At 39.0% G+C, this 27,155-nt stretch overlaps 2 protein-coding genes across 3 annotated transcripts; both read right to left on the reverse strand.

The window, feature by feature from the left end:
- Positions 1–757: 757 nt before the first annotated feature.
- Positions 758–12,812, reverse strand: si:ch73-144l3.2. 2 transcript variants are annotated; one of them, XM_073943909.1, is made up of 2 exons: positions 12,767–12,812; positions 758–2,320 (listed from the first exon to the last, which is right to left on the reverse strand). In XM_073943909.1, exon 2 carries the CDS (start codon positions 2,315–2,317, stop codon positions 1,052–1,054), a length of 1,266 nt encoding a protein of 421 aa, XP_073800010.1. In that variant the 5' UTR covers positions 2,318–2,320; positions 12,767–12,812; the 3' UTR covers positions 758–1,051. The 2 variants fall into 2 exon arrangements, with proteins under 2 accessions (XP_073800010.1, XP_021328370.2); XM_021472695.3 differs by lacking the exon at positions 12,767–12,812 and adding an exon at positions 9,797–9,867.
- A 62-nt stretch (positions 12,813–12,874) lies between these two features.
- Positions 12,875–25,254, reverse strand: LOC141381084 (uncharacterized). Its single transcript, XM_073943802.1, has 5 exons — positions 24,757–25,254; positions 23,962–24,537; positions 20,665–21,279; positions 18,091–19,550; positions 12,875–16,362 (listed from the first exon to the last, which is right to left on the reverse strand). Coding segments are annotated over exons 1-5 (4,668 nt in total). The 5' UTR covers positions 24,758–25,254; the 3' UTR covers positions 12,875–14,346.
- Between the last annotated feature and the right edge of the window lie 1,901 nt (positions 25,255–27,155).

The following is a 27,155-nucleotide window of genomic DNA, read 5'->3' on the forward strand; positions in this document are numbered from 1 at the left end:
AACTCTATCAAGCCTCTTCAGCTGCTCCAGAACGCAGCAGCATGAGTGGTCTTTAATGAACCTAAAAGAGCACATGTCACTCCGCTGCTCATCCGTTCGCACTGGCTGCCAGTTGCTGCTCGCATCAAATTCAAAGCTCTGATGTTTGCCTACAAAGCGACTTCTGGCTTTGCTCCTTCTTATCTGCTCTCACTTCTGCAGATCTATGTGCCCTCAGAAACTTGCGTTCTGTGAATGAACGTCACCTCGTGGTTCCATCCCAAAGAGGGAAGAAATCACTTTCGCGAAAGCTCGCGTTCAATCTGCCCAGTTGGTGGAATAAACTCCCTAACTGCATCAGAACGGCAGAATCACTCGCTGTTTTCAAGAAACGACTAAAAACTCAACTCCACTTCACTTCCTAATCTGCAATTGCCTTTCTGGATATACCACTAACTGTACTCAAAAAAAATAACAAAAATTTTACTAAAAAATTACTAAAAATTATTACTAAATTACTAAAAAATTACTAATACTTTCCTTCTTAGACTTTACAGACCTGAAACTTGCCTATAGCACTTATTCATTGTTGCTCTTATAGTTGTGTAAATTGCTTCGTTGTCCTCATTTGTAAGTCGCTTTGGATAAAAGCGTCTGCTAAATGACTAAATGTAAATGTAACCAGGGACTTGAATCAGATTGTGCTATTTTAAAGATGCAATACTCTAGCAATCACATATTTGGGACACCATTAAAAGAGGTAAGGAGAAAAACAAATCTGGGCAAAACTTGTTTTATTAATAGTACATTTAAAATGAAGCTCGAAGATTTTGATTTTTAGATTATGCTGTCTGAATTTCTGCTGTACATAATCAAAGGTAAGAGTTACAGCTGTGTAGTGACCGACTCATTGGCATTTTTTACATTTTCCTCTTACAAATAAGGATAAGAGAAGCATTTTAAAGTAGCAATAGGTGCAGTAACAAGTCTAAAGCTTTTTATGGAAAAACAAACAAAACAAACAGGATAGATTAAGAACAAGCAGAGAGAGTCATTCCACCAGAAAGCAACATTAATGTTGAGAGTCCAGATTTGACGTTGAAACATCAATAAAAACCTGCGCTCTCATCCTTAAGCTTTCGATAAAGGCTCTTCGAATGTACCGAGCCGGGACTCCCGGAGGTACGATGATCTGGGAAACGGTGGTGCTTTCACCAGCCCTCCGTGGCACGTTTCGCTGGACCTGCAGATTGTAGTATCTCAGATTGTTACGGTTTATTAGCCCTTGCATATCAATGCGGACATCAGCAGAGCGTAACAGATTAGAACGTGCCTGGTCCACTAAATACCCATTGTCCCACTGACTGACTAAGTTTTCCACCTCATGTTTAAATTTGCTTCCATCAGCAATGTCATCAGGATCTGGGTTAGCAGTAAAGATGGTTATCTTCTTGTTTCCTTTATCTGCCTTTGTGCATATCACAATTTTCTGGGGGTTGTTGTCATCGGCTCCCCTCCTGAGATGTGTAGAGGGGAAGTAGGAGCACTCTGCAGATTCAATGGGGCCACAGTAATCATAACCTGATCCTGAGGTCCAGCACCAGTTGTAACTATAGCCATGTAAACCACAGAAGTGATCCGAGCGACATGGTGTGCCTTTATAAGTTACATCCACTTCTGGAGAGCAGTAGTCCCAGCCTTTGTCTGTGTGGCACCAGTAGTAATCTCCTCTCTCATAATAATGGCATACGTCAATGCAAACAGAATTTTCATAAGTCCAGTAGTAGAACATCTTTGGCTTCACGAGGCCACAGTAACCCCAGGTTTCCTCCACTGCACACCAGTAGTACTTGCTATTGCGTTTTGCGCATGGCCTGTCTTCTTTACACTGCTTGTTCATGTAATCCGTGTTTTCATTAGGTGAACAGTAATCCCATCCCTGTTCAGTATGGCACCAATAGTAGGATTCACCTCTTTGTTCGCAGTTGTCATAACACTGTGCATCTGTGTAAGATCCATAATGGTTGTTGTCGTCCATTACCAGCCCACAGTATCCCCAATGTAAGAAACCAGTTTTGGAGGAATAGTTTTTACCACGCTTCCAGCACTTACTGGTTTCACTGCACTGCCTGCCCCAGTAGTCTACGTTTTCTTTAGGTGAACAGTACATTGTCTGGCACTGTCCATCTTTATCAATAGTCTTGCACTTGTATGCACCCCAGTAGGCCTTACAGTCTTCAATACAACGGGTTCCTTGATGAGTCCAGAATGTTTTCCCGGCACTCGATGAACAGGCCATGAATATGAGCAAAACAAGAGAGATGTAAGGATGATCCATTTTCTGTGAAAGGAAAGAGGAGAGTGAAGTAAATAAAGGCAACATGCTGTAATAAAACCATGGTAAAATGTTTACAAATTATCAACCGTACCCATTAGGCTAAGAATGATATTTCGTATGTGTTTGTTAATCATTTTTAAATGAAAGATTGTAAGAAATATGAATTTGATAACATTGATTTTGATAAGTGAAGTTTAGTTATAAACTAATTTCTAGAAGATCACATGCTTGTGATTTACCATGGCTGGTCTCGCATTAGCTAATTATGATGTCCCAATCATAGACTGTAAATATATGGACGTAGTATCCGTGACGTCACCCATAGGTTTCTAAAGAGCGCAAAAGAAGCCACAAGTAGGCGCGGCCAACCGTCGCCATTTTGTTCGCGCGTCATCACACCCACGGCGGGATACCAAACATGGGCAAAGAGGCGGAGAGTGGGCGGAGCTACAGACACCTGCTGCATTTTGCTTGGACCTGGTTCAGACACACTTTACTTTGGGAGAACGCTTAATACTTTATCACCTGTGACTCGTTTGTATTCTGACCACTTGTGCTTGGTTGTACACTATATCAATAAAGTGTTTAGACTTTTAAAAACACTGCTGTAATACATTGAGCCACTAAACATTGTTCTTAAGACGTTTTTCAACAGGAGGAAAACGCAAATAACATCCAAACACTTCAGATATAGTCTGTGTTAGTAAATGCAGGACTATTGATGAAATCCAGCATAACACTGTATGACAACGCTTTAGATGACTGTTCTAGGGCCTACAGCTAATCAATCCGTCAGATTCTGGAGTGGATTACAGCTCTAAATATAAATATAAACGATAAATGATCTTAAATAAAACAAATGCATGTATAGAGATGGTATATAAGTATATAACTTTACTCACATAGGAAACGGAGGCCACGTGAACGGTTTGTGAGCACAATTAAGTGCACTCAGCATGCCATGCCATCTAATAATTGTAGGAAACAAGTCCAAAAGGCGGTTGACTGTGTAAAGCCACATAAAACAACACAGAAATACGATAAATATGCCGAGTTCAGTGGCTAATCTGCCGGATTCAGCTGAGGTGACGTGACGGCGACCAACGAGACCTAGCTGTCACTCAAGTGGCCACGCCCTTAATTATGCAAACTTAATATAACTTAATATTAAGGAAACGGATGAGTTATAAAAAAATTAACCCCCTCACAGTTGTCATGAAGGGTAATATTAACTGTATTAACCAAAATCTTTTTTTGTACCAGGCTGTAAACACCTTTTTTTCTGCTGTAAAGTTGGCCATTCTAACAGTGGGCTCAATTGAAATTTGCTCTGTTTTGGAGCCAGGAGCGGCCAGGACTAGCGGAATTTCGGATGAATTGCAGTTTTAGTTACTTCCGTATTGGCTTCCTGAGAGAGAGCGGGAGGTTGCCGCTTGGTCCCAATCATATAATTTTTAAGTCACTATAAATAAGCAGTCTTCAGTCCACATTTATAGTCATCTGGAAGATTGCTCTGCCTTTGACTGTGCTTCAGCAACTTAATACAAGCATCAAACGAACATTCATCTTTATATCCATCATCTGCTTTACAGCTATTATCTTCTTCAACTGTAAATTACTTTTTAATTTACAGTTTTATTCTGCACCAAACATTGCACAAATGTCCTGGCAAATGCTAATTGAAATACAGAAATACATTTAACATATTGCATTGCCATTTTGCATATTACATACAAAATGAGGTGAGGCAGTGGCACAGTAGGTAGTGCTGTCGCCTCACAGCAAAAAGGTCGCTGGTTCGAACCTTGGCTCAATTGGCGTTTCTGTGTGGAGTTTGCATGTTCTCCCTGCTTTCTCGTGGGTTTCCTCTGGGTGCTCCTGTTTCCCCCACAGTCCAAAGACATGCGGTACAGATAAATTAGGTAGGCTAAATTGTCTGTAGTGTATGTGTTTGAATGTGTGTGTGTGTGGATCTTTCCCCAGAGATGGGTTGCGGCTACAAGGGCATCCGCTGTGTAAAAACTTGCTGGATAAGTTGGTGGTTCATTCCACTGTGGCGACCCCAGATTAATAAAGGGACTAAGCCAAATGAATGAATGAATTTCAGAATGAGTTATGCTACTCATTTGCTTCCACACTATGCTGGAATGTATTTTTGAAGGGATCAACAAGACAGTTTTGTAACACTTGTAGTTCTGCTTTTTTGTTGGATGTTATTCTTTTATGCTGCATAAATAATCAGTGCTCAACTCTACAATTTCCATATTACAATACACCATCGTACATTATAACCATGTGTTCTCACCTTCCTTCGAGTGTGTATTTTTTTATTCAGAAATCTTGTGGCGTCTGCTCCAGCTTCAGGCCAGTATGGCTTCCCGTGGCTCAATAAGAATAAATACTCCAGCTCAAATCATAAATATTATTGTAGGTAATATTATTCTGAGACTCATTTGAAAGATTAACAGATCATCATATACAAGCACTTCGGTTTAATGAACAAATTTCCAAAAAAAATGATAAAAGGCGACATGACAGCGAGTAGTCCTCACCATGAAGTACGACAACTAACTAACTAACAGAGAAGTCCTACTTTTAAACATATACACAGTCTTGCTTAAAGCCTTGGTTACTTATTTCAAACACACACATAAGCAGACTTGCATAGCTAAGATCTTCCTGTTTTTCTAAAGGCATAAACACACAACAGAGCCTGAACTTCCTTTTTTTTCTTGAAAGTATACTCACATATGACTCTTGCATAATAACTCATCTTGAGCCTCTGGAGCCTCACAGAGCATAACTTTGAACAGAAAAACGGCACCAGAGCTTATAGATTTCTAAACATCTAAATCTCTAACCTCTTATTTGATCATTAACATCGTTGTAAAGCCTAAAAGTTTTACCTTTTTGTCAATTTTCTGCTATATTTGATTCACTTTCCTTCAGCTTAGTCTTATTTATTAGGGGTCGCCAGCAATGAAATGAACCACCAACTATTCCGGGCATATGTTGAATTTCCCTTCTAGCCTCAGCCCATTACTGGGAAACACCCATACACCCTTACATTCAAACACACACTCATAAACTATGGCCAATTTTGTTTACCCAATTTACCTACACTACATGTTTTTGGACTGTAGGGGAAACCGGAGCACCCGGAGGAAACCCACGCCAGCATGGGGAGAACATGCAAACTCCACACGAAAATACAAACAGACTCAGCCGGGACACAAGCCAGAGACTTTCTTGCTGTGAGGCGACATTGCTAACCGCTGAGCCACCATGCCACCTTTGTTCTTGCTCATTCGTAGGCCTCTGCGGCCATCTTCTTCTTGGTCTCCATCTAAGACTGCTTATATTGCTGTCTCTTTCAACCTTGTGCAATAAGATAGCTGATGATCCCCAAATGTTTAATCAGCTAATGAACAGCATGTATTTAAGTTTAAATTTGGCTATCAATAGTTATTCTTTATTTCTCTTCCTTTTGGTATTTAAAAGCACCATTTAAAGCCTGTTCATGATCCACCAATGGAAATTGTGAATATTTAATTATGATTACTGATTACTTTTTCCCCAGTCTTGATTTTGTTCAGGAGTGTATAAGACAGCAAACATACAACGTGCAGCGACTGAACTAGATAGAAGAGCTGGATCTGGGGTGCATTTTCCAAACACTGACGTAACTCGTGGCTGATCTATCATAGTACACTGCATCGATTGGAAAAAGAACAATGTAGTGACCAGTGTTTCCCAAAACTCGTAGTTTCTCTGTCGCAGATTCATCGCTTGGACCACGTTAATTATAACGTAAAACGCCCATAATGATGCTCTAAACGGGGTGAAGTAACTACTACTTTAGGGAAGATCATTTTTTGTGCAAATTATATTGTTTTACATGCACACATTTAAAAAAAAAAAAACTATTTTAGTTTTGCTAAAAACATGCACTCGCTTTCCATATTAACTGAAGTATATGTAAATGGAACATATCGGGCCTGTGTTTCCTTTACTAATATTATTGAGAACATTACATATTCTATTCTAAAACATAAAATCCCTTAGAAAAGCTAACACTTATTCTAATATCATATATAGATTATATAAATAAATAAACAATGAGGCTATTTTTTAAGAAATAAAATTTAATATTTATTAGGAAATTATAGAAAATCCTACATTAATATTATTGATGATGATGATAATAGTAAATATTGAGCAGGAAATGGTTTATTTATTTTTTTATAAAAGTTTACTTTTACAATTTGACACATGCAAACCACTACAGAAATGTTCTAACCAGCAGGCCCATGTCATATACAGAGACATTTGTTAATAAATACCAACTATAAATGAAAAGCATTAACATATGTTATGTTTTTTGTTTTCCCAAGCTTTGGAGACGTAACATTTTAAATAATGGGTCACCTATAGGTTTCATCATGAGCCATGGCTGTGTTCAAAATGACATCAATGTTTTCAAAGTGCACTGCGAAGGGAGCGCAATTTGAAACATGAAGATCGCTAAAACTGAACTGTAAAATTCTTTGAAAACAAATTACATCCAAGAGAGATGACTTTAATGCTTTTTTTAAACAATTCCAAGTTTAAATGTTAGAATGTTCTAAATGAATAGGGCATAGGGGGATACCAAGGAATAGAACACAGCCAGGAACAATGTTTCTAACTACAGCTCTAGAGGTGTAGTTGCAAGCATACAAGTTTGCGAATGTTTATTGGAACGATGGATTTGGGAAACGCCGAGTCAACAAACTATGTTTGTAAAGACGGAACCTGCGACCTTAGTTGGCTGACAATGTTTTTAGTAAACACATCCCTGAACAGTACATTCAACTCACTAACTTGGTGAAAGAAGAACAGTCAACTTCACAATCATGAAAAAAATAGAAACGGCAACATACAGATTCCAAGAAATACAAGACAAACACGTTTAATTATTCTTTTATTAGAACGTCATTTGAAGTCACTGTTGTGGTGATCAGTATTTGCTTTAGTTGGACAATTGGTTCTATGAAGTTGTATCAGTGAATAAAGTAATAAATGTTCAGTCCTTGTAATGGAAAGATCACTGTAACGCATTAACAATGAACAAAATTTTGTCACGTGAGGAGATCTAAGCGAGGATCCAAGTGCAGATAAAATAAGATTATATTTAAGCAAAACAGGGACAAACAGAAGTGTCTGATACAAAAAGGACAATCCAAAAACGTAGTCAAAACACTGGCATAAGGTCAAAAATAGATGGCAAACAGGAATCAAACAATAAACAAGGCTAAAGTTAGTGATGTGACGTTGTGCGCCGAGGCTTCGAAGCATGTATCAAAAAAAGATACATCTCGCAGTGAAGCAGTGTACCGGAGCTTGATTCGTTTTGCCATCATCACGTGATCAGTGACGTCCGAAAGCTTCATTTTCGCCTATACCCACATGACTGCTTCCAATTTTGATTCAAAGGTTTAAACACCCTCATTGTATAGCGAGAGATTAGGCGTCGATTACATACATTTGTACTGTTTCAAAGCACTGCACCAGTCCCACACACTAGTAATTAAACTAAAATACAATAGTAATTTTTGGAAAAAAGTTTTGAACCATTCTAAAGTGTATTAGTGTATTTTTTTTACAACTATCTTTAAAGAAAACCACCGCATATCATAGTATTGTTTAACAGTCACCATCTGGTGAGTGCATCCCTGAAGCTTCATTCACATAGCCTCCTCCTAGAGCACTCGTCTCCCATGCAGGAATCGCTGGTTTGATCCCTGCTTGGAGCAGGACTAATTGTATTATGATAAACTTTTGAATACTTTGGATTTTACCACAGTCATCAGTTGTGTAATGTAATATATCTTGTGTAAAAACTTCAGTAATTGAGTAGTTTGTTTATATTGCCGTTGTTGTATTAATACATGAATGAGTTGGTCAGTTGTGAACATTTGACATGGCAACAGAGGTCCTCATCGAGCTCTGATTTAGAAAGCTTCGAGTAACGAACCTTTTTTCAATACAATTGAGTCGAGCGCTAGGGATGGCTGACGTGAAACTGACGTTTCGACACAGTGTCGAGATCCCGAAGCGCAAGTGTTTCGAAACACTGCACCGAAGCATGATCCGAAACACCCAGGTCACGTGACTAAAGTGTTTCGAAACACTTGGTCACATGACAAAAGCGATTCAAAGCATCGATCATTTCAGAGGCGTTTCAAGACCCGGAGAATCTGCATTTGACTTGCATGATCTTAATTATGTCTCTGTCTAATATGGCCTAGTGGACAGTGCGTGTGCACTATGGTACTTTATGCCAAATTTGTTTTGGGTTCGAATCTTGACTAGTACAAATACTCCAAAATCCAGATTTTATGTATTTTAATCATGTTACTGTTTTATGGTGTAGCCTAGATAGGATACAGCTGTGGATATGCCATCAATTTAGCATCATTTTTGTAACATTGTAAAACAATAATTCATAGTTTTACAGTACTGTGATGGGTTTAGGTTTTGGATAGACGTTAATAAAATACAATGGGAAATTTAATTAATAATATAAATAATTATTGTTAACTTCTGGCCACAACTGTATCTGATCTAGTAACAACCCTGTTTATGAACAAAACAATACAAATTTATTTACAAGGTGTTTATTCGTATGTCAGAGCAATGTTGAAACAAAACGATACAATAACAAAGCATTACCAACTGGTAATAAAGCATTTCAAAACAATTGAGTCAGTCTGGATTCGAACCCATTATTCCCGCATGGTAGTTACAAACTCTAACCGCTCAACTAAACCGTTTGATGATTCCAGGCTACAAAGTGGGATTTGATACCTCAATTTGCTCAACTGTTCTTCGCTGAAGCTGTTTCAGTGAAATACAAATACAATGACCACTAGGTGTCACCCTAGAGTGGTGTTTCGAAACGTTTCGAAGCTTCGACACATTTGCTTCGATAGTTTCAGTGTTTCACGAAGCCTCGCTTTGCCCACCACTATCGAGCGCTTCACTGGTTCAGAAAGCTTCATTTCACCATCAATAGCTGAAGTCAAGAAACAGGCAAACCAACAAGAAGCTAGGACATGCAAGGTACGTACATCAAAATCAAAGACTCCTTACTAAACTGGTGTATGTGTGGTGTATAAATAGTCTAAATGATCAATCATCACAAGTCTTAGCTGTGTCTCATTAGCCTTGATGAGCAGCTGGTGTTTGGCATGGCCTGATAGGACTTGTAGTTCCTAAACATGACCTTTGTAGTTCACCAGCGATCTGTCAGGAAGGATCACTGGTGAACATGACAAATTTATCAAAACTGCTACAACTTGTGTTTAAGTAAAAACTGAGATGCTTAGAAATCAAAACTCAACTTTCAGCCAAAACACAGAGGACAATCTAAATAAATAGATGTACATCTTCAGAATCCAAAACTGTGCAATTAACATTAAAATAATTTGTTCTCACCTTTTAATTCAGAGTGTAGTCAGCTATTCAGCAACCCTGGCCAGTGTCTGTACAGCTTTGGTTACAGGTTTGGCTTTTTAGGGCTTTTGCAGTTAACACAGGAAAGAAAAGCAGTCAAGCATGTTTTTTTGTAAAAATAACAGCAGTACCGATCCGCCCTATATGTGGACTATACAAGGTGCATTGGTCCCCTCAAGGTACAGAAGGCCCCGCGCTCCCCATATCCAGTGATTCACTTATCAAACACACAGCCTGTTTTTCACCTATGCTCTGCCTTACAAAACTATGCAAAGCATCTTAACACTTCTAAACAATTGCGATCAAAAGAAAGATCCAGTTTTTCTTCTTTCACCTTCTCCACGCCTTCCTTTGCAAGCCTTGCACAATCAAATCACACATATCAATTTCTAGCAATTGATTTAGGAGGGTGTATCTTTTCTTATGGAATCAATAAGATTAAATGTCAGGGCATGTCAACACATCTTAGGGACCCCAAAATCACCTCCGACCCCTGAGGGTTAACATAGCATGTAAATGTCAAGGACACATATTTCTCAAAAGTTGTGTATATTTGTGTTTTTGTTATAAACTCAATTAATTTGGTATAATGTGTATGTTAATTTATATTATAAAATCATAATATGTAATACAATGCAAAGCAGAGAATGTGCACCCTTGTAATAGTTAGAAGTTAGTTGTTCGTAAAGGAAAGAGATGCTATTGGAGAATACAGATCACATGTTTTGAGTTACGTGAAGTGCGGGACCATTGCTTTATGGGAGAAACTGACATGGTGGCAGAGAGAAGCCAACGATACAGAGCCAGAGAGAGAGGCTGTTTCTCAATTCCAAGAACGCAGAGAACGGACTTGTGTTCTTGTGGAGATCAGTCTTGCCAGGTGTCCTCGGAAGAACGAACTCAGGAGACCGCGAGGGCAGAGAACGCGTCCTATGAGAATTGAGATGCTGCGTTCTTCCTGATGGTCACGTGACCTTCACGTGTTTTAAATGGTAAATTATTTAAACATTACAGCCTTCATACAACCATTTATTGTTTTTCCCCTTTTTAAAATATATACTTTGCATAAAAACATTCTAAATATATGTTGCACAATATAAATAAAACAGATTTTAATACGAATTTCAGCAAACAAACACCCTTAATGTGTTTATTCTTTTATTAAGATGTCCATGGTGATGTTTACTTTCACCGTTTCATTTAGGGAAACTCCTGAGGTAAATAATTCATATCTATGAACTTTAATAATAAATCTAGATAAAATGCAGCGCTTCCCACCTCCAGTCGCAATGACTTCTGGGACTTCCAAAGCGAATTCGGTGCTCAAGTCTGCATCGGTGCGTCCTCGATATCAAGAACACATCCGGGAAGTTTCACGCGTCCTCAGTACTTGCGGTCCTGAGTATTGGAACTGAACTTAGGCAGCTGATGATGACGTTTCACGAGGACGCAAGACCGCTGAAGAACGCATATTGAGAAACAGCCAGAGTTCATTAATCTGCATGGTCTAAGAGGGCGCAGACGGTAATTTATATTTAATTCTGTTACATTTTGTGTATAGCGTTGTGAATTTAAATGAATGATGTTGTGTGTAAAGACTGATGTCACTGGATTCATAGTTGCCACACATGTTCATATGCGTTCAGCGCACATTTAAGTGAGAGACTGTGGAAAGGACACTGAGAAGTGCACTGAGAAATGTTATATGTTCTATTTCTTGTAGTTTTCACGGTGTCTACTGCAAAGAAAGAGAAAGAGAGAAGCAAATAAACAGTATAGACATCAGTATGAAGCCTGGCTATCATTTTATTCAGACCAGTGCGGCTACATAGCATTTTATGGTAACACTTTACAATAACAGTACATGAATAATGATGTATTCATATGTAAACTAAACATTACTTTATTATGAATTAATGATGAGTTAAGGTATGCACTAATCATGAATTAACTTTAAGTACAACATGAGTCACATGAGTTCATGTGTAAATAACGACTACCTTAATTACTTGTTAGTACATGTTGTTAATTAATGTATTAATTAACATTTAAGTTTAGGCTAAATGTAACCAACATGAACTCATGAGCTGTTAATGTATAGTTATGTGTTACCAGCCTCAGACAGTGAAGTATGAGAGCCAGTAACAGTAAGAAAGATGCAAGACACACAGATTAGGATCTGCTGCGTTCTGGCGCTTTCTTTAATAGCTTTTTCCTTTTTTTCAAAATAAACAGCAAGTGCAAAACGTTTTGTCAATAACTATTAACAGTATTCCTTCACAGGTTATTCTTTCTGGACATTTCACATAACAGTATTACAATTATTCATCCATGAAGTCAATAAACGTAATACCTTAACATTTTCTCTTTATACATTTTAAAGCAATAAACATCTGTATACAATTCAACACCTTTTGTGTCTTACCACCACCATATGCCTTCATTTCACACATAAATTTATCTTAATGATACACATATATTTTAGACATGGTGAGGTGTTGTACAAAGAAAAATCAGCATCACTAGAGTACAACAACATTATAAATTTGATTAAATATACAATTTATCAAAATCAACAGTCTTCGTTTATATATCTATAATGTGTTTAACCCTTTTAGACTACCACCATTTTGTGTTTTCTCTTTTACCCTTTAACTGCAGTGAGTAACATCAGTATAGCACAATATCCAGTTTAACCTGACAAATCTATCCAGATTATACAGAATATACAGTTAAAGTTATTTAACATCTTTAACACATTATGTTTCTAAAGTATGATGCATTGTAAACTCTATTATTCAACTTGTAATTACATAAACTGAATTGCACATAAAGTACTCATTTTTAGAACTCAACAATCACCTTAACTGCACAACCATCATGTATGATGTTTATGAACCTCTTAGATTTCAATATAAATGAGTATTGGGTTATAAAACCGATTTTACATACCTGTAAGAAAGATGCAAGACACACAGATTAGGATCTGCTGCGTTCTGGCGCTTTCTTTAATAGCTTTGCCCTTTGACCAGAACATAACTTCCTCATTGCACTAGTGTAATGCGCCCTCTACAGGCATCTTGCCGAACACACTTCAGTTTATGTAACAGAACACAAGTATTATTGAGGTCTTTTTAAATATTAAACTAAAAGAAAGATTTTAAAAAAATAATTTGGGGTGCACTATTTTTGCTTAAACTTTTATATTTTACAGTTACATTTACAGTCTATCACATATGTCATGACTTTACTTGGAGGGGCACATCACTATAAGAGGCTAAATTATCATATGCATTTGTTTATAATACAAAACATGCTTTTTCACTCAAGAAGGTCCATACTGACTACAAAGGCAGATACTGATAAGATCAGGGCCTGTTGTGTGGACTTTGGGGGTTTTATGGTGTGGTCACATGTTGATTGGTCAGTTTGAATGTCTCAGCATTGGTGGTCACATGGTCAAGAAAGATACAAAATAGGTGGTAAACTCTGGCTCTGTCTCTTTTTCCTGCCTCTCTTTTCCTGGCCTGGTTCTCTCCTGCTCTGCTCCTCTTCTCCTCTGGAGTCTATCTTCTCTGACTCTACTGCTATCAGGCTTTTGGGCCTGCTCTCTTTGTCTCTCTCTCCCTCCCTCTGTGTCTCTCCTTCTACCTATGGTAACTTTAATTTTACATTTAAGCTGGGTACAATTTTTACCATATGTTTTATCATTTCATATTTTATCATTTTATACAGTATTTTGTTATTAATTCAGTTGTAACCATAGAGAATTATTGTCATTAAATCATTTCATTTTCAAGTATTTGTGAATTACTTTTGATTTAACATCAACACTTAATTGTTCCATATAGCAATACAATACAATCACATAATATCAACGCTCTCCCACATTTATAGCTATTAATACTGCCCTTATTTCCGTTTTTGGTATAAGATTGCAGAAGAATGGTTTGACTAGAAATATACAGTTTTTTACCATCATGCTGATCACTTTTTAGTCACTCGGCAGAACTACAGTTCGAACCGCTGTGGTTTAAAGACCGTTCTTACATCACTATTAACTCATCCTTAACTACTCATGAGCTCCTCTTCATGTTGATGTTGACAGAACACTTTTCTATTGTTATTCAGTGTAAACTCACTAGTTGGACATGCATAAGGAGTTCATGAGTAGTTAAGAATGGGTTAATGATGATGTGCCCCTCCAAGTAAAGTCACAACATAATTATACATTAACATATCATGAGTTCATCATGGTTAAATTAAGCATAAACTAATGTGGTAATTATTACATTAATTAACAAACAATCATGAACTAACAAGTAATTAAGGCAGCCGTTATTCACACATGAACTCATGTGACTCATGTTGTAGTTAAAGTTAATTCATGATTAGTGCATACCTTAACTCATCATTAATTCATAATAAAGTAATGTTTAGTTTACATATTAATACATCATTATGCATGTACTGTTATTGTAAAGTGTTACCCATTTTGTTTTATGTACTTGTTTATACTAGTGGACACTCCTTTAGAAGCATTCGTTTAAACTCAATAGAGCTTCTTGCTTTGAGTATTTTCTCCATTCGTCTGGAATCTTGCCACTCTCCTCAAAAGTCTTACTGTAGTATTTTTCCAGTTGTTTCTTGAATTTGCACACAAACCACTTCCAGTGGGGCAGTTCAGAGAGATCCGAAGTGACGCTCCAGTCTGCATAAACTCCCCCTGCTTGTCTATATTCTCGGTATTTAAACCATTCGTCTGGTATATAAAAACACTGATCACTTGCCACCAAGTTGGTGCAAATATCAGCACAGAGATTCTGTGTCAAATAGTAGTTTGCTCCATTAATTCCTCTCACTCTGTGGAACTCTGCGCTGTGATCTCCAGCATGGTTGTGTATGGTGTTTGTGCAGAATACTCCACAGAACGGACACTGAACCCAACAACATTGACAGAAGTGATCAATCAGAAGCTCATCTGGCCTGAAAGCGTAGTCCAGATTAGACGGGAACGTCTCCGTGTTGAATTCACTGCTGATTCCATATATAACATGAGTAAGTTGTTGTCTGATCACATCTTCCACTAGGTATAAGTTCTTGACATCCTTATAGTTTATTCCACTGAGGTCTTTTTCAGAGAAGATCAACTGATCTGAGAGCTGCTGTATGAAGTTTTCCAACCACAATTCCACATCTCCACTGTTGACTTGAGCTTGTACTGTGGATTCATGTGCGGCATTCAAGATCTTCTGTTTGAGGAGTTCAATGTTCTCCATCATCTTGGGTAAAATGCTGACTCTGAACTTATCAGTGACGTACCGACTGACTTCGTCTCTGATGAAACTCATGAAGTAATCTCTGGGATGATGAATGCAGTTCATGTATTTGTCAAAGTCCTCCTCTTCTGCCAGTGTCTTCAGGATGTGTTTCTCTAATTTTGATCTGTTTCCATTCAGTGATTCACAGTTTAATCTCAGTTCATCTGTCAGATCTCTGGCGGTTTTCTTGTAGACGCTCTGCTCAATAGGCTCCTTCAGTTTCTGGCAGATGATCTGACCAAATAGAGCAGATGGTTTTGCTCCATGACAGTAATTACTGAAAACACTAAAGTACTCTTCTCTCTTCTTCTTCAAATATTTTGCAGGTTCATTGGCTTCTCTGAACAGCCTCAGTTGGTCAGTGATCATCTTGTTTGCCCTTTTACACATGGAGAGAACCAAATCCCTCAAGAATTCACTCTTCAGTTTATATTTCATCAATTCCTGATGTTCTGTTACTCTTTTGTTGATGTATTCTACGACTTGCTGAATGGAGCTGATGCTGTAGCCCATCTTTGCCAAGTTAAGGGACTTGATCATTTTATCTGTCTGCTGGACAACATCTGAGACAAACGATCGGATTTGGACTTCGTCAGCATGACAAGATTTGTTTGTCTTTACATAATCTACAAAAATCTGCACCGAGAAAATATCCTTATCCTTCCTTACGGTAGGAATGTCGTAGATGTCACTCAGGATCTTTTTCACATCCTTCATTATGTCAATCTCTTTAATCGAAGGACTGTCTTTGCTGATCACCTTCACACTCTTTTCCCAAAACAAATTAAACTCCTTTTTAAGTGTTTTTTCATCGTTTGCTTTGTCTTTGAACTCCAAAGTGAGTTCTTTGCTCTTTTCATAGAGCATGTTTTCGTGTTGTTTCCTTTCAGCATCACTCTTTTTCCTCAGGTCTCGCTGTCGAAGAATCTTATTTAATTTCTGCGTCAACTCTTTTACCGTGTTTTCCAGATGCTCTTTGGTTTTATTTTCAAACAACATTTTCCATTTATTCAATATATATTTATCCTCATCGTTCTCAAAAAAGTCAGACATTAATTTGTCCACTTCACTCGTCTTTAGTTCTCTTTGCAGATCAGTTTCTTCAACAACATGGATCACATCATTGTCTATGTGGTTATACAGCTTGTTCTCTATTTCCATCATGGCTCTGTAAAGACTCCAGGACCACTTGGTGTATTGTGCAATCAGTTTTCTGTAGGCGGCAACCTTTTGGGATTGAAACAAACACAATTTATTCTGTATAATCAAAGCTTAGGTCACCTAAGATTCTGTCATTAATAAGTAATCCTTGTGTTGTTCCAATCTTTTGAAACCTTCATTCATATTCAAACAAGAATTAAGTTATTATAAATCTTCTTTCAGTTCCGCAGTCTAGGCTGAAACGCAGAGGGGACAGAGCTTTCTCTGTGGCGGGTCCTCAGTCATGTAATGTAATGTAATGTGTATTTAAATAGCGCATTTATTGTGTATGACCATACACCCAAAGCGCTTCACAATCATGAGGGGGGGGGGGGGGGTCTCTCCACACCACCACCAGTGTGCAGCATCCACTTGGATGATGCGACGGCTGCCACAGGACAACGGTGCCAGTGCGCTCACCACACACCAGCTATTGGTGGAGTGGAGAGACAGTGATAGAGCCAATTCGGTGGAAATGGGATGATTGGGAGGCCATGATCGCAAGGGCCAATAGAGGGACTTTGGCCAGGACACCAGGGTTACACCCCTGCTCTTTCACAAGAAGTGCCATGGGATTTTTAATGACCACAGAGAGTCAGGACCTCGGTTTAACGTCTCATCTGAAAGACGGCGCCCACTGACAGTGTAGTGTCCCCTTCACTATACTGGGGCATTAGGACTCACACAGACCACAGGTTGAGCGCCCTCTGCTGGCCTCACTAACACCACTTCCAACAGCAACCTAGTGTTCCCTAGTGGTCTCCCATCCAGGTACTGACCAGGCTCAGCCCTGCTTAGCTTCAGTGAGTAACCGGTCTTGGGCTGCAGGGTGACATGGCTGTGGCCTGTGGTCATGGAACACCTTGCCCCTTAAGATTAGAATGGCTCCATCATTATCTATTTTTAAATCACTTCTTAAAACGTACCTTTTCAGCTTGGCATTTTAAGATGACTGCTACTGCTACTTTTTTACATTTTTACAGAAGTTTCTCTTGCCTTATTTCTATGTTTTTATATCCTGCCTTTTTATTTTCACCTTGTCTTAGTGAAGTTTATTCATAAACTAATTTCGAGAGGAGCATGTGATTATGATTGAACACGGCTGGTTCTGCATTAGCATGCATGATCCGCCAATCAGGCCATTCCTAACCCACTATAAAGAGCCAGGGTTTTTTCACTACAGTCATCTTCGATTTGAAGAATCCCCCCTTCCACCCCTACCTTTTTACCTTTCTATCCATAGGGCAGCACGGTGGCCCAGTGAATAGCACTGTTGCCTCACAGCAAGAACGTCACGGGTTCTAGTCCTTCAACAGGCCGGTGGTCGTTTCTGTATGTAGTTTGCATGTTCTACCCATGCTTGCGTGGGTTTTCCCCGGGTTCTCCGGTTTCCTCCCACATTCCAAAAACATGCACAACAAGTAAATTGATAAATCTAAATTTGCAATTCAGGTAATTTTATAACGCAGCATATCTTGTAATAGCATTCAATTTTTAGTCATCAGCTCTTATCAAGGGGGAGTTGTCCAGATCTACCTGAGCTCAAGGCTCCCCTCTCTTCCTCCAAACGGGAGGGAGCCCAGGGCTCAAGAACCTTCGAGCTCAGGGCTCTCTCCCGGGACAGCATGCCAAACTTGCTTATAATCAATCATCAGCTAAGTGTGAACTCTTGAATGTACAGCACTTTGGTCAGTCTTGTGACTGCTTTTAAATGTGCTCTATAAACAAATGAACTTGAACTTGATACACACTCACCTGTAGTGAATCATTGGTTTTATTATAGATTTTCTTCATCTTTTTCTCCTTGCCATAGTCCTCCCTCAACTCTACTTGTCTTCTCTTCAGCTCATCTTGATGATCAAGGAGATTCAGTTTCTCTTCTAAAGTCTTCATTCCTTTTTTCGGTTTATCTGAATCCTGGGGTTGTTCTTGTCTCTCTCTTTCTATTCTCTCTCGTTCTCTAATTTTAATCCTGAGAGTCTGATACAGTTCAACATCAGCCTGGTTTTGTATTTCTTCTAGTTTCAGTTTCTCCTGTTCTTCTTTTTCTTTCTCCTGAATATTTGTTTCTTTCTCTAAATCCTCTTTCCACGTCTCATCCAGCACCTCCAGTCCATCTTTAAAACCCCCTTGTTTTCTTGTCCTTTTTCTTTTATATGTATTTTTTTTAAATTCCTCCCAAATCTGTTCCATTTCTCTGAGCATCTCATCCTCTTCTTCTTTACTCACAATTTCATCTTCATCCAGCTCCTCTTCTATCTTCTCCTTGTGATATTCCTCATCTTTTTTCTTCCTCTCTTTTTCTCTTCTGTCCGATTGACTGTCTGTTTCTGTCTCATCGTTGGTCCAAAGTTCTTGCTTTTCTTTCTTAATTTGTTTAATTTCAATCGTAAACTTCTCTCGTTCTCTTGTTATCTCTTCCTCGTGTTTCTTTATCAGTTCTTCTTTTTCTCTGTTTAGTTTATGCACTACACCCATCATCGTCGCCATTCTGTGTTTCTCTTCGTTTTGTTCCTTCATCAGTTGTACTTTTTCCCCATTCAGTTGCTCTATTCTGTCCATCAGTATCTTCATCTGTTGTTCTTGTTTTTTTCTCTCTATTTCCCTGAACATCTTACAAGAGTAGAAACTTCCTCCGTTTGCTTTTAACATGTTGTCTATCTTCTCTAGAAGATCACCCACTTGTGTTCGGTCTTCAGTCTCATTATTGTTGAACACATGGAATCTGTGTCCACAAGCTTCAATCAGCTTCATTAGAGGAGATCCAGGTTTCGCCAAACACTGTTCAATGGTTTTGTTTCTTAAATAATCTCCTCTGGTGAAGAGCACCATGGTGTACATTAAAGAGTTTTCCCCAAATGTCTCTTGGATGATCTCCACTGATTTAGCCTCTTCTTGAGTGAATCTCTGTCCTAAATTGAGCACGATGATGAACACATGTGGTCCAGGCAGAATCATGGAGATGCAGTTGCTGATTTCTTTCTGGATTTCTTCATTAGTGAGTTCAGTATCAAACAGTCCTGGCGTATCGATTACAGTAATGTGTCGACCATTGATTTCTCGAGTTTCGCTTTGACTCTCTTGAGTAACAGACTCTTGAGATGTTTCTGCTTTAAACACATATCTTTCTAAGATGGTATTTCCAGTTGCACTTTTACCCACTCCACTTTTTCCCAACAGGACTATCCTCAGTTCATTTTCAGTCTCCACTGGACCTGTAAAAGAAATAATGGTTTACACTTGGGTAGATGGGAGTTTAATGCCCAAGTTTTTTTTAAATCAACACATTTTTTTATCCTAAATGCTCCAGAGGTGTATTTAATGAAGTGTGTCTGATCTGTATGTTTAAATAATCTCTACTACAGGGGTGTCCAAACTCAGTCCTGAAGGGCCAGTGTCCTGAGGAGTTTAGCTCCAACCCTAATCAAACATACCCGAAGCAGCTAATCAAGCTCTTACTAGATATACTGGAAACTTCCAACAGGTGTGTTGAAGAAAGTTGGAGCTAAACTCATCAGGACAGCGGCCCTCCAGGAGAGAGTTTGGACACCCCTGCTCTAGTATGTTTGTTTTGTTACCCACCTTTATTTAAGTTTATCTGTTTTACTTGTATAAAAAAGTATATTCTTCTATTCCTTCCACATTGTACTTATTCATCTTATCCCCGTACAATTCCAGTCCTTCAAGTTTAGCAGAATTTTTTATATGAACGTTTTTACCTAACCTCACATCCCCATCCCTTCTAGGCCAAAGACTTTTCCCGTAAGTTAAACAACTGCCAAGACCAGGAATCTGCAAACTTGGACCTGGTGGGCTGGTGTCCTGCGAAATCTAATCAAACACACAACCCTAATCAAACATACCTGCCTATAGCTTTTTAGAGATCTTGAAGACATTGGTTTGCATGTGCAGGTGTTTGATTAGTATTGGAGCAAAACTCTGCAGGACTCCAGCCCTCCAGGACTGAGTTTGCCCTTACCTGCCCTAGACCATATACTCTGATTTCTACTGCAGAGCAGAGGTGGCCAACCCTGTTCCTGGAGAACCACCTTCCTGTAGATTTCAGTTGCAACCCATATCAAACACACCTGCCTGTAATTATCACGTGGTGTTCAGATCCTAATTAATTGGTTTAGGTGTGTTTGATATGGGTAGCAACTGAAATCTGCAGGAAGGTGGTTCTCCAGGACCAGAAGTGGCCACCCCTGGTGCAGAGGGTAACCTTTCTGGATTTTACTCTGAAAAGTTCTTCCTTTGTGGAAGAGCCGCATCAACTGGGGTTTTAAAATTGCCTCTTCTTTTAGCTCAGACAGATTTTCTAGTCATTACCTTGCGACAGTAAATTTGTCTCTAGTGAATGAAGTTTCTTCTTCATGTCTTCATAGTGGAGCAGTTTTTTCATTTGTGCCTCAAGAAACGTGTCTGTTGAGTAAACCTCTTCCCTGTTTTCTTCCAGCATCTGCTCAATGTTCTCCATCATCGTGGACACCTGAGTGGTGGGACCAAAGATACAATGTCGTCCTCCAAAACTCTCAGTGACAGCCTGTGTTTCGTCATTGAGTTCAGCTGTCTGATGCTCTGAATTCTGCATGATGAGGGTTATGAGGTGTTTGTTGATTCTGGAGCTGAAAACCCTCTGAATCACCTCCATTTCTGCTTTGTCCTCATCGGTAAGCGGAGCATCGGAAATAATGAAGAGAAAAGCATGAACGCCAGGTTGACAGAGAGACACACAGTCGAGAGTCTGTCGCATCACTTCCTCCTCCGAGAGCTCAGTCTTGAACAAAGCTGGAAGCTCCAGCACATTGATCTGACGACCATAAAGATCCACGTCTGTGCTCACACTCCCTGATCTTCTGATTGTGTGCTGTGGTATCAGCTCTGAGATGGAAGATTTCAGCGAGCCGTTGCTCCCGCACACTACCACATTCAGCTTCCCACAGTCTGAAAGAGAAAAAGAAGATTATACAGAGGTCTCACTGCATGACTGTCAAAATCGTCAGTTGACTGTTGTTTTCTCACTACATGACTATCTAGGGTATCTGCGGTTCTCTTAGGCCCCGTTTACATTAGTGCGTTTTAGTTTGAAAACGGCGTTTTAGATCAAAAACGATCTGCGTCCACACAAGCGTTTCACCTAGCGTTTCTGAACATATCTCCGTCCACACTACGCCACCAAAAACGTATATTATGTAACGATTTGCGCACTCTGGGCATGCACGTTCTAGCAAATATATGCAGCTGCTGTAGTAAAAAAGGCAGAGTTGAACGGCACAATGGCACCTAAAACAGACAATAGTGCAAACAACGCTCCCATTTCTCTGTCCATGTTGTTGTTTACAGTGAAGGCTGGTCTGTTGTCTACCGGTAGCATTAAAGCCATGTGTTATAGTCATGTGATTGATGAATAAGGGAAGGATACGCAATGACACAAAAGCCCCAAACAGGTAGCAAATCTCAGCAGCCCCGCCTCTGTTTTCAGATGTCTCTGTTTTCCCTTATCCACACTGAGACGGAGCAGCAGCGTTTTTGAATGAAAACGGCTAATCCAGCTTTTCCAAAAAGCTCTGGCGTAGTGTGGACGGATGGCTTAACCATAGCAAAACTTATGCATTTCAAACTAAAACGCCTTAGTGTAAACGGGGCCTTAGTTTCTCTTCTCTTAGTAAGGTGGAGAAAACACTATACATCTCTCTTTTTACCTCAGAACTATTAGCAACACTTTATTTTGATGGTCCATTTGACTATTAGACTGTAATGCTTAATATCTGCTGATTTTGCTCCTTCAACGGACATTTAACTGACTATAAGAAACTTTGCAAGTACATGTCAACTTACACTAACCATAACCCCACCCTGATTTGTATTGTAAGAATATATTTACATGTTTGCACTGAGTAGTGTGATGCACTTAGGCCCCGTTTACACCAATACATTTAGTTTTAAAACAGCATTTTTGATTAAAAAAAAAAAATTCCATGTCCACACTTAGCTGATGATTGATTATAAAGCTTGTTTGGCATGCTGCCCCGGGAGAGAGCCCTGAGCTCATAAGATTCTCGAGCCCGGGGTTCCCTCCCGTTTAGACTCCCGGTAGATCTTGATAACTCCCCTGCCGTAGTAACTAATGAACAGATAGTGATTGCTCTTAAGAGATAACTACTTACTAGGAGCATGTCTATGGTGCTGATTTGGATTAGTTAATTAACTTAAGTTGCATGTTTTTGGACAGTGGGAGGAAACCAGGGAAGCCAGAGGAAACCCACATGAGCACGGGGGAGAACGTGTAAACTATGCACAGGAATGTCGACTGGCTTGGTAAGGACTAGAACCAGTGACATTCTTTCTGTGAGGCTACAGTGCTAACCACTGGGCCACCGTGCCACCCATCTAAGAAAGGAGGAGGAGTAGGGGTGGAAGCGGGGATTCTTCAAAACGAAGATGGCTGTCATATGGAACTTAGGGTACTTATAGTGGCTTAGGAATCAACTGATTGGTGAATCATACATTGAATAATGCGGGACCAGCTGCAAACAATCATAAGCACGTGATCCTCTTGAAATTAGTTTATAAATAAACTTCACTTAAAACAAAAACGTCCTCTTCAGCATTTGTCAAGTCTCAGTTTTTGGGGCTCGAAAAAGTACGTCGTAGTGTGGACAGAAGGAGTAACCATAAGCCCCTTTCACACAGTGATACCGGTAATTATCCGGAAAATTTCCGGAACGACTTTACCGGTATATTCAAAAAAGCGCTGTTCACACAGGCGAGGACGTTACGGAAATTTTCCGGAAAAATTTAGCTTTAAACGGCTGCGCTTGTATTTGCAAACATTTGACTAAATTAAAAACTCTGTGGATGATCAATATTGCGAACAACTTTCTCAGGATCACTTTCGCATGTCGAGATGTTCATAATATGTGCGTGTGCAGGCGCAGGCACAGGCACACGAACGTAAACAAACAACGGCTTATCATAAGCATCTCATCGATGATTATTTACACAGTTGGCATTAAGAAGAACATATAAACGTGACCTGACTATCTTCTAGCAGCTAAATGTGTCTGGAAAAATATTCAAAGGCTTTTATTCTCACAAACCGCGCGGACGTAAATGCGTCTGACTGTTGTGATTGGCTAAAGCAGACGTCTCACGTCAGCACGTTCTAGACGTGGACGCGCTTATTCCGGCAATCTTTCTTCTGCATTCACACAGCGTAGCATTCCGGCAAATTACCGGTAATGTTACAACTTCTCTTTCCGGAAAATAGCCAGAACGAATTTACCGGTATTTTCAAAAAGGACCTGTTCACACATACAACCTTTCCGGAAAATTGCCGGTAATTTTCCGGAAAGGTCTGTATGTGTGAAAGGGGCTATAGCTAAACGTTTTAAAAGGAAAACAGGGCCTTAATCTCATCGCACAAATATATAATGTGCTTTATATATGTGTACAGTGACAATAAAAGGTATTTTATTATATTCTATTCTAGACCAGAATGAGCATCCATTTGCCTCTGATTTGAAATATTTGTCAGCAATTTCCCAAAACCTGTCAGCAAGTCAAATCAGGGTTAAATCATTAGTGTTCATATATTGATAAAACATCAGATTTCATCATACTCGCCTCTTCTTGTGATCTGATTATCCACTGTAAAACCCTGTGAAGCTTCATATTGAGCACAAATCAGGTACCGTCCATCATTGCTCTGCTCAATGTCCTCAAAGGCCTCCAGAAGATCATCAGCAGAGCTGCTTCTCTGAAGACTGAAGTGTCTGTTTGAGCACTTCTGGATGATCTCCTGCAGGATATCATTGGGTTCAGTGGACTCTTGTGTGCTGAGCACCATGGTGTGTTGAAAAAGGCACTCAGAGAAAGAGTCCTGCAGCTTCTCCACACGCTCTTGATCTTCCGCTGAACACTGCTGATGTTGGAGAAGCAGAACCACCACATGAGGTCCTGGATCAGACAGACTCACACATTCTCTGACCGTCTGTGTGATCTGGTCATCTGAGATGTTTGTGTGGAGCAGCTGAGGACTGTTGATGAGCGTCACGTGTCTGTCTCTCAGTCTTCCTCCGACTCTCTCCACAACACCTGGAGGAGCTTCACTGTCAAACGCTGATCGGCCCAAGATGAAGTTTCCCACCTCGCTGTTTTCTGACACGCTTTTCCCCAGAAGAACGATCCTCAGATCACTCACTGAAACACAAAATACACAGGAAAAGTCTAAAGTCTAAGGAAGAAAAGAGTGCTGTAGCCTACAAGATACTTCTGTAATACCAGAAGTCAAAACACAATTTGTTGTTGTTTATCGTTTACATCATAGCATTGCTTACCATTATTAAATGTTAAGAACTGACAATATAAATTTTTGTATATAACATTTATCATTTGAAATAGATTATGTATTGAACATACTGTTAGGACGACCCCAAAATGGACTACTACACCCCACTGTAAAAGACAAAACAAAACAGAATGTTAGTGGACTCTGATCTCATGTGCACTAAATGAGAATAAAACATTATGCACTTTGAGTAGAAGCACTGTTTTCACATGTGTCTCTCTAAATGCAAATGAGTTGCTGTTTATGAAGAGGGGGGGGGGGACCTTTACAGCTCATGTCTTGGTCTCCAGAAACAACAAAACATCAGCATTTTTTTCAAAGTCTTCTAATTATTGTATGAGCACTCAGACACAAAGTGGGCACACAAAAAGACCGCTTACAGACAATGTCACATATGTATCAAAGCTTATCGAATGCCAGCTGTAAAATGCACAAAAGGTCATCTCAAAAGCACACATAAGCTAGGATGTTCCCCTTCAGAATGGGAACTTCTACATTCTGTCCTTGACACATGGTAGCTAGACCAGTCACGCGTTAGGAAAGAAGTTTGCCAAGCATATCGTGAGTACACAAGCATCACCAAAAGCGCAGCCTTCCAACATCCCCCAAACCCTTACTTACCAAAATATGTGAATAAATTGATATTTTAGGAGTGGAACAAGTCATTTTTTCCTATCTAACTGTAGACTAGGAATTGTAAATAACTCATGAAGGAATAAAGATATGTTAAAACCATGCACATGGTTGTTTTTCTTGTGAAATTCCCAATGAGTTTAATGTGTCACATGACCCTCTTCCTATTGAAAAAACAAAAGTTGGATCCAAGATGGCAGACTTCAAAATGGCCACCATGGTCACCACCCATCTTGAAAAGTTTGCCCCCAACCCAAAAAATTAAATAAAAAAAAAAGAAAAAAAAAGAAAAGTTTGCCCCCTCACAAATACTAATGTGCCACAAACAGGAAGTTAATATCACCAGCCATTCCTATTTTATTGAGGTGTATCCATATAAATGGCCCACCCTGTATATTCCTAATGCATACAATTTCTATCTAAAACTTTTATCATCATGTTGCATGTGTAACATATATGTGTCAGTACATTTTATGTCATTTATGCTTATAAAAAAAGTATTCATTACATGAAATTTGACTCTTATGCATGGAAACCAGAAACAAAATATGGAAATGTAGGAATTACTCATATATATATATATATATATATATATATATATATATATATATATATATATATATATATATATATATATAAAATTCTATGTGACGTCCATATGGGGCACCTTTGTGAAATAAATTTTTTGAAACCAAATATTTTAAATTCTTACCTCTGCTTTCACTGCTGTACATATCAATATTTAATTCTTCCATCTGTCCTTCGTCTTCAGCTGATCATCCTCCTCTTAATTCTGTCTGTTCATCCTCTAAAAGCTTCAGAAGTCCTCAACTCGTGTTAGCATTCTAGTTACCTAATTGCTGACAGCATATAGAGTCAATAATTTACATTTGTAGTAAGAGAATCAGTGATAAACTACAGACTTAATCTCAACCAGTATTTCTGCTTTACCAAAACTGAACAGTACTGCACAGAATTGTTTCTGAGACCAAAACATTTATTATAATCAGTCACATTTAAAAAAAAAAAAACATATGGGCAATATATATGAAATGCAAAAGTTATTACCTGCTTGTCAAGGTCTCATCCGTCTTCTGTGTTACTTAATTTGTTGTCAGCATGAATCAGGAAGAAATCTATATCCGCGGGAAGAGTTGGTGACGCTAAAAAGATAAAAACCAGTTTCTGTGTATCTGATCCGATCAGGCTACAGGAGCAGACAAACTGTAAAAAATGATTTTATTAATCTTTGTTTTGTTTCTAGTCCTGATATATAAAAGTTCTTAAATCAAGAAATATTTTCTAGACAAGTGAAACAACTTTCAAAGTCCAAATTAAATGAGTTTTTCCTTAAATCAAGCAAAATAATCCATTAATGGGGTAAGCAAGCTAATCTTCATTTAAAGCAAAAACAAGACTATTCTTGACTACGACTATAAGTCATTTAATGTGTTCTCAGAATAGCTGTTATAACAGTAACTATCATTAAGTTAGACTTTTACTCACTCTGTATTCTAAAAGGCTAAATGTCTTTTGAGTAACTTTAAAGCTTGTACAGCCCAGTATGTTATCAAATGCACAGCCCCGTGGCTGTGGTACATACACCAATCAGCCACTTTATAAGGTACACTTGCCCAACTGTTCGTTAATGCAAAATGCTAATCAGCCAATCATATGACGGCAACTCAGTGCATTTCGGCATGTAGACATGGTCAAGACGATCTGCTGCAGGTCAAACCGAGCATCAGAATGGGAAAGAACTGTGATTTAAGAGACTTTGAACCTGGTTGTTGATGTCAGAAGGGCTGGTCTTAGTATTTCAGAAACTGCTGATCTA

Source organism: Danio rerio, chromosome 3 (genome assembly GCF_049306965.1).
Source record: "Danio rerio strain Tuebingen ecotype United States chromosome 3, GRCz12tu, whole genome shotgun sequence".
Classification (NCBI taxonomy): Eukaryota; Metazoa; Chordata; class Actinopteri; order Cypriniformes; family Danionidae; genus Danio; species Danio rerio.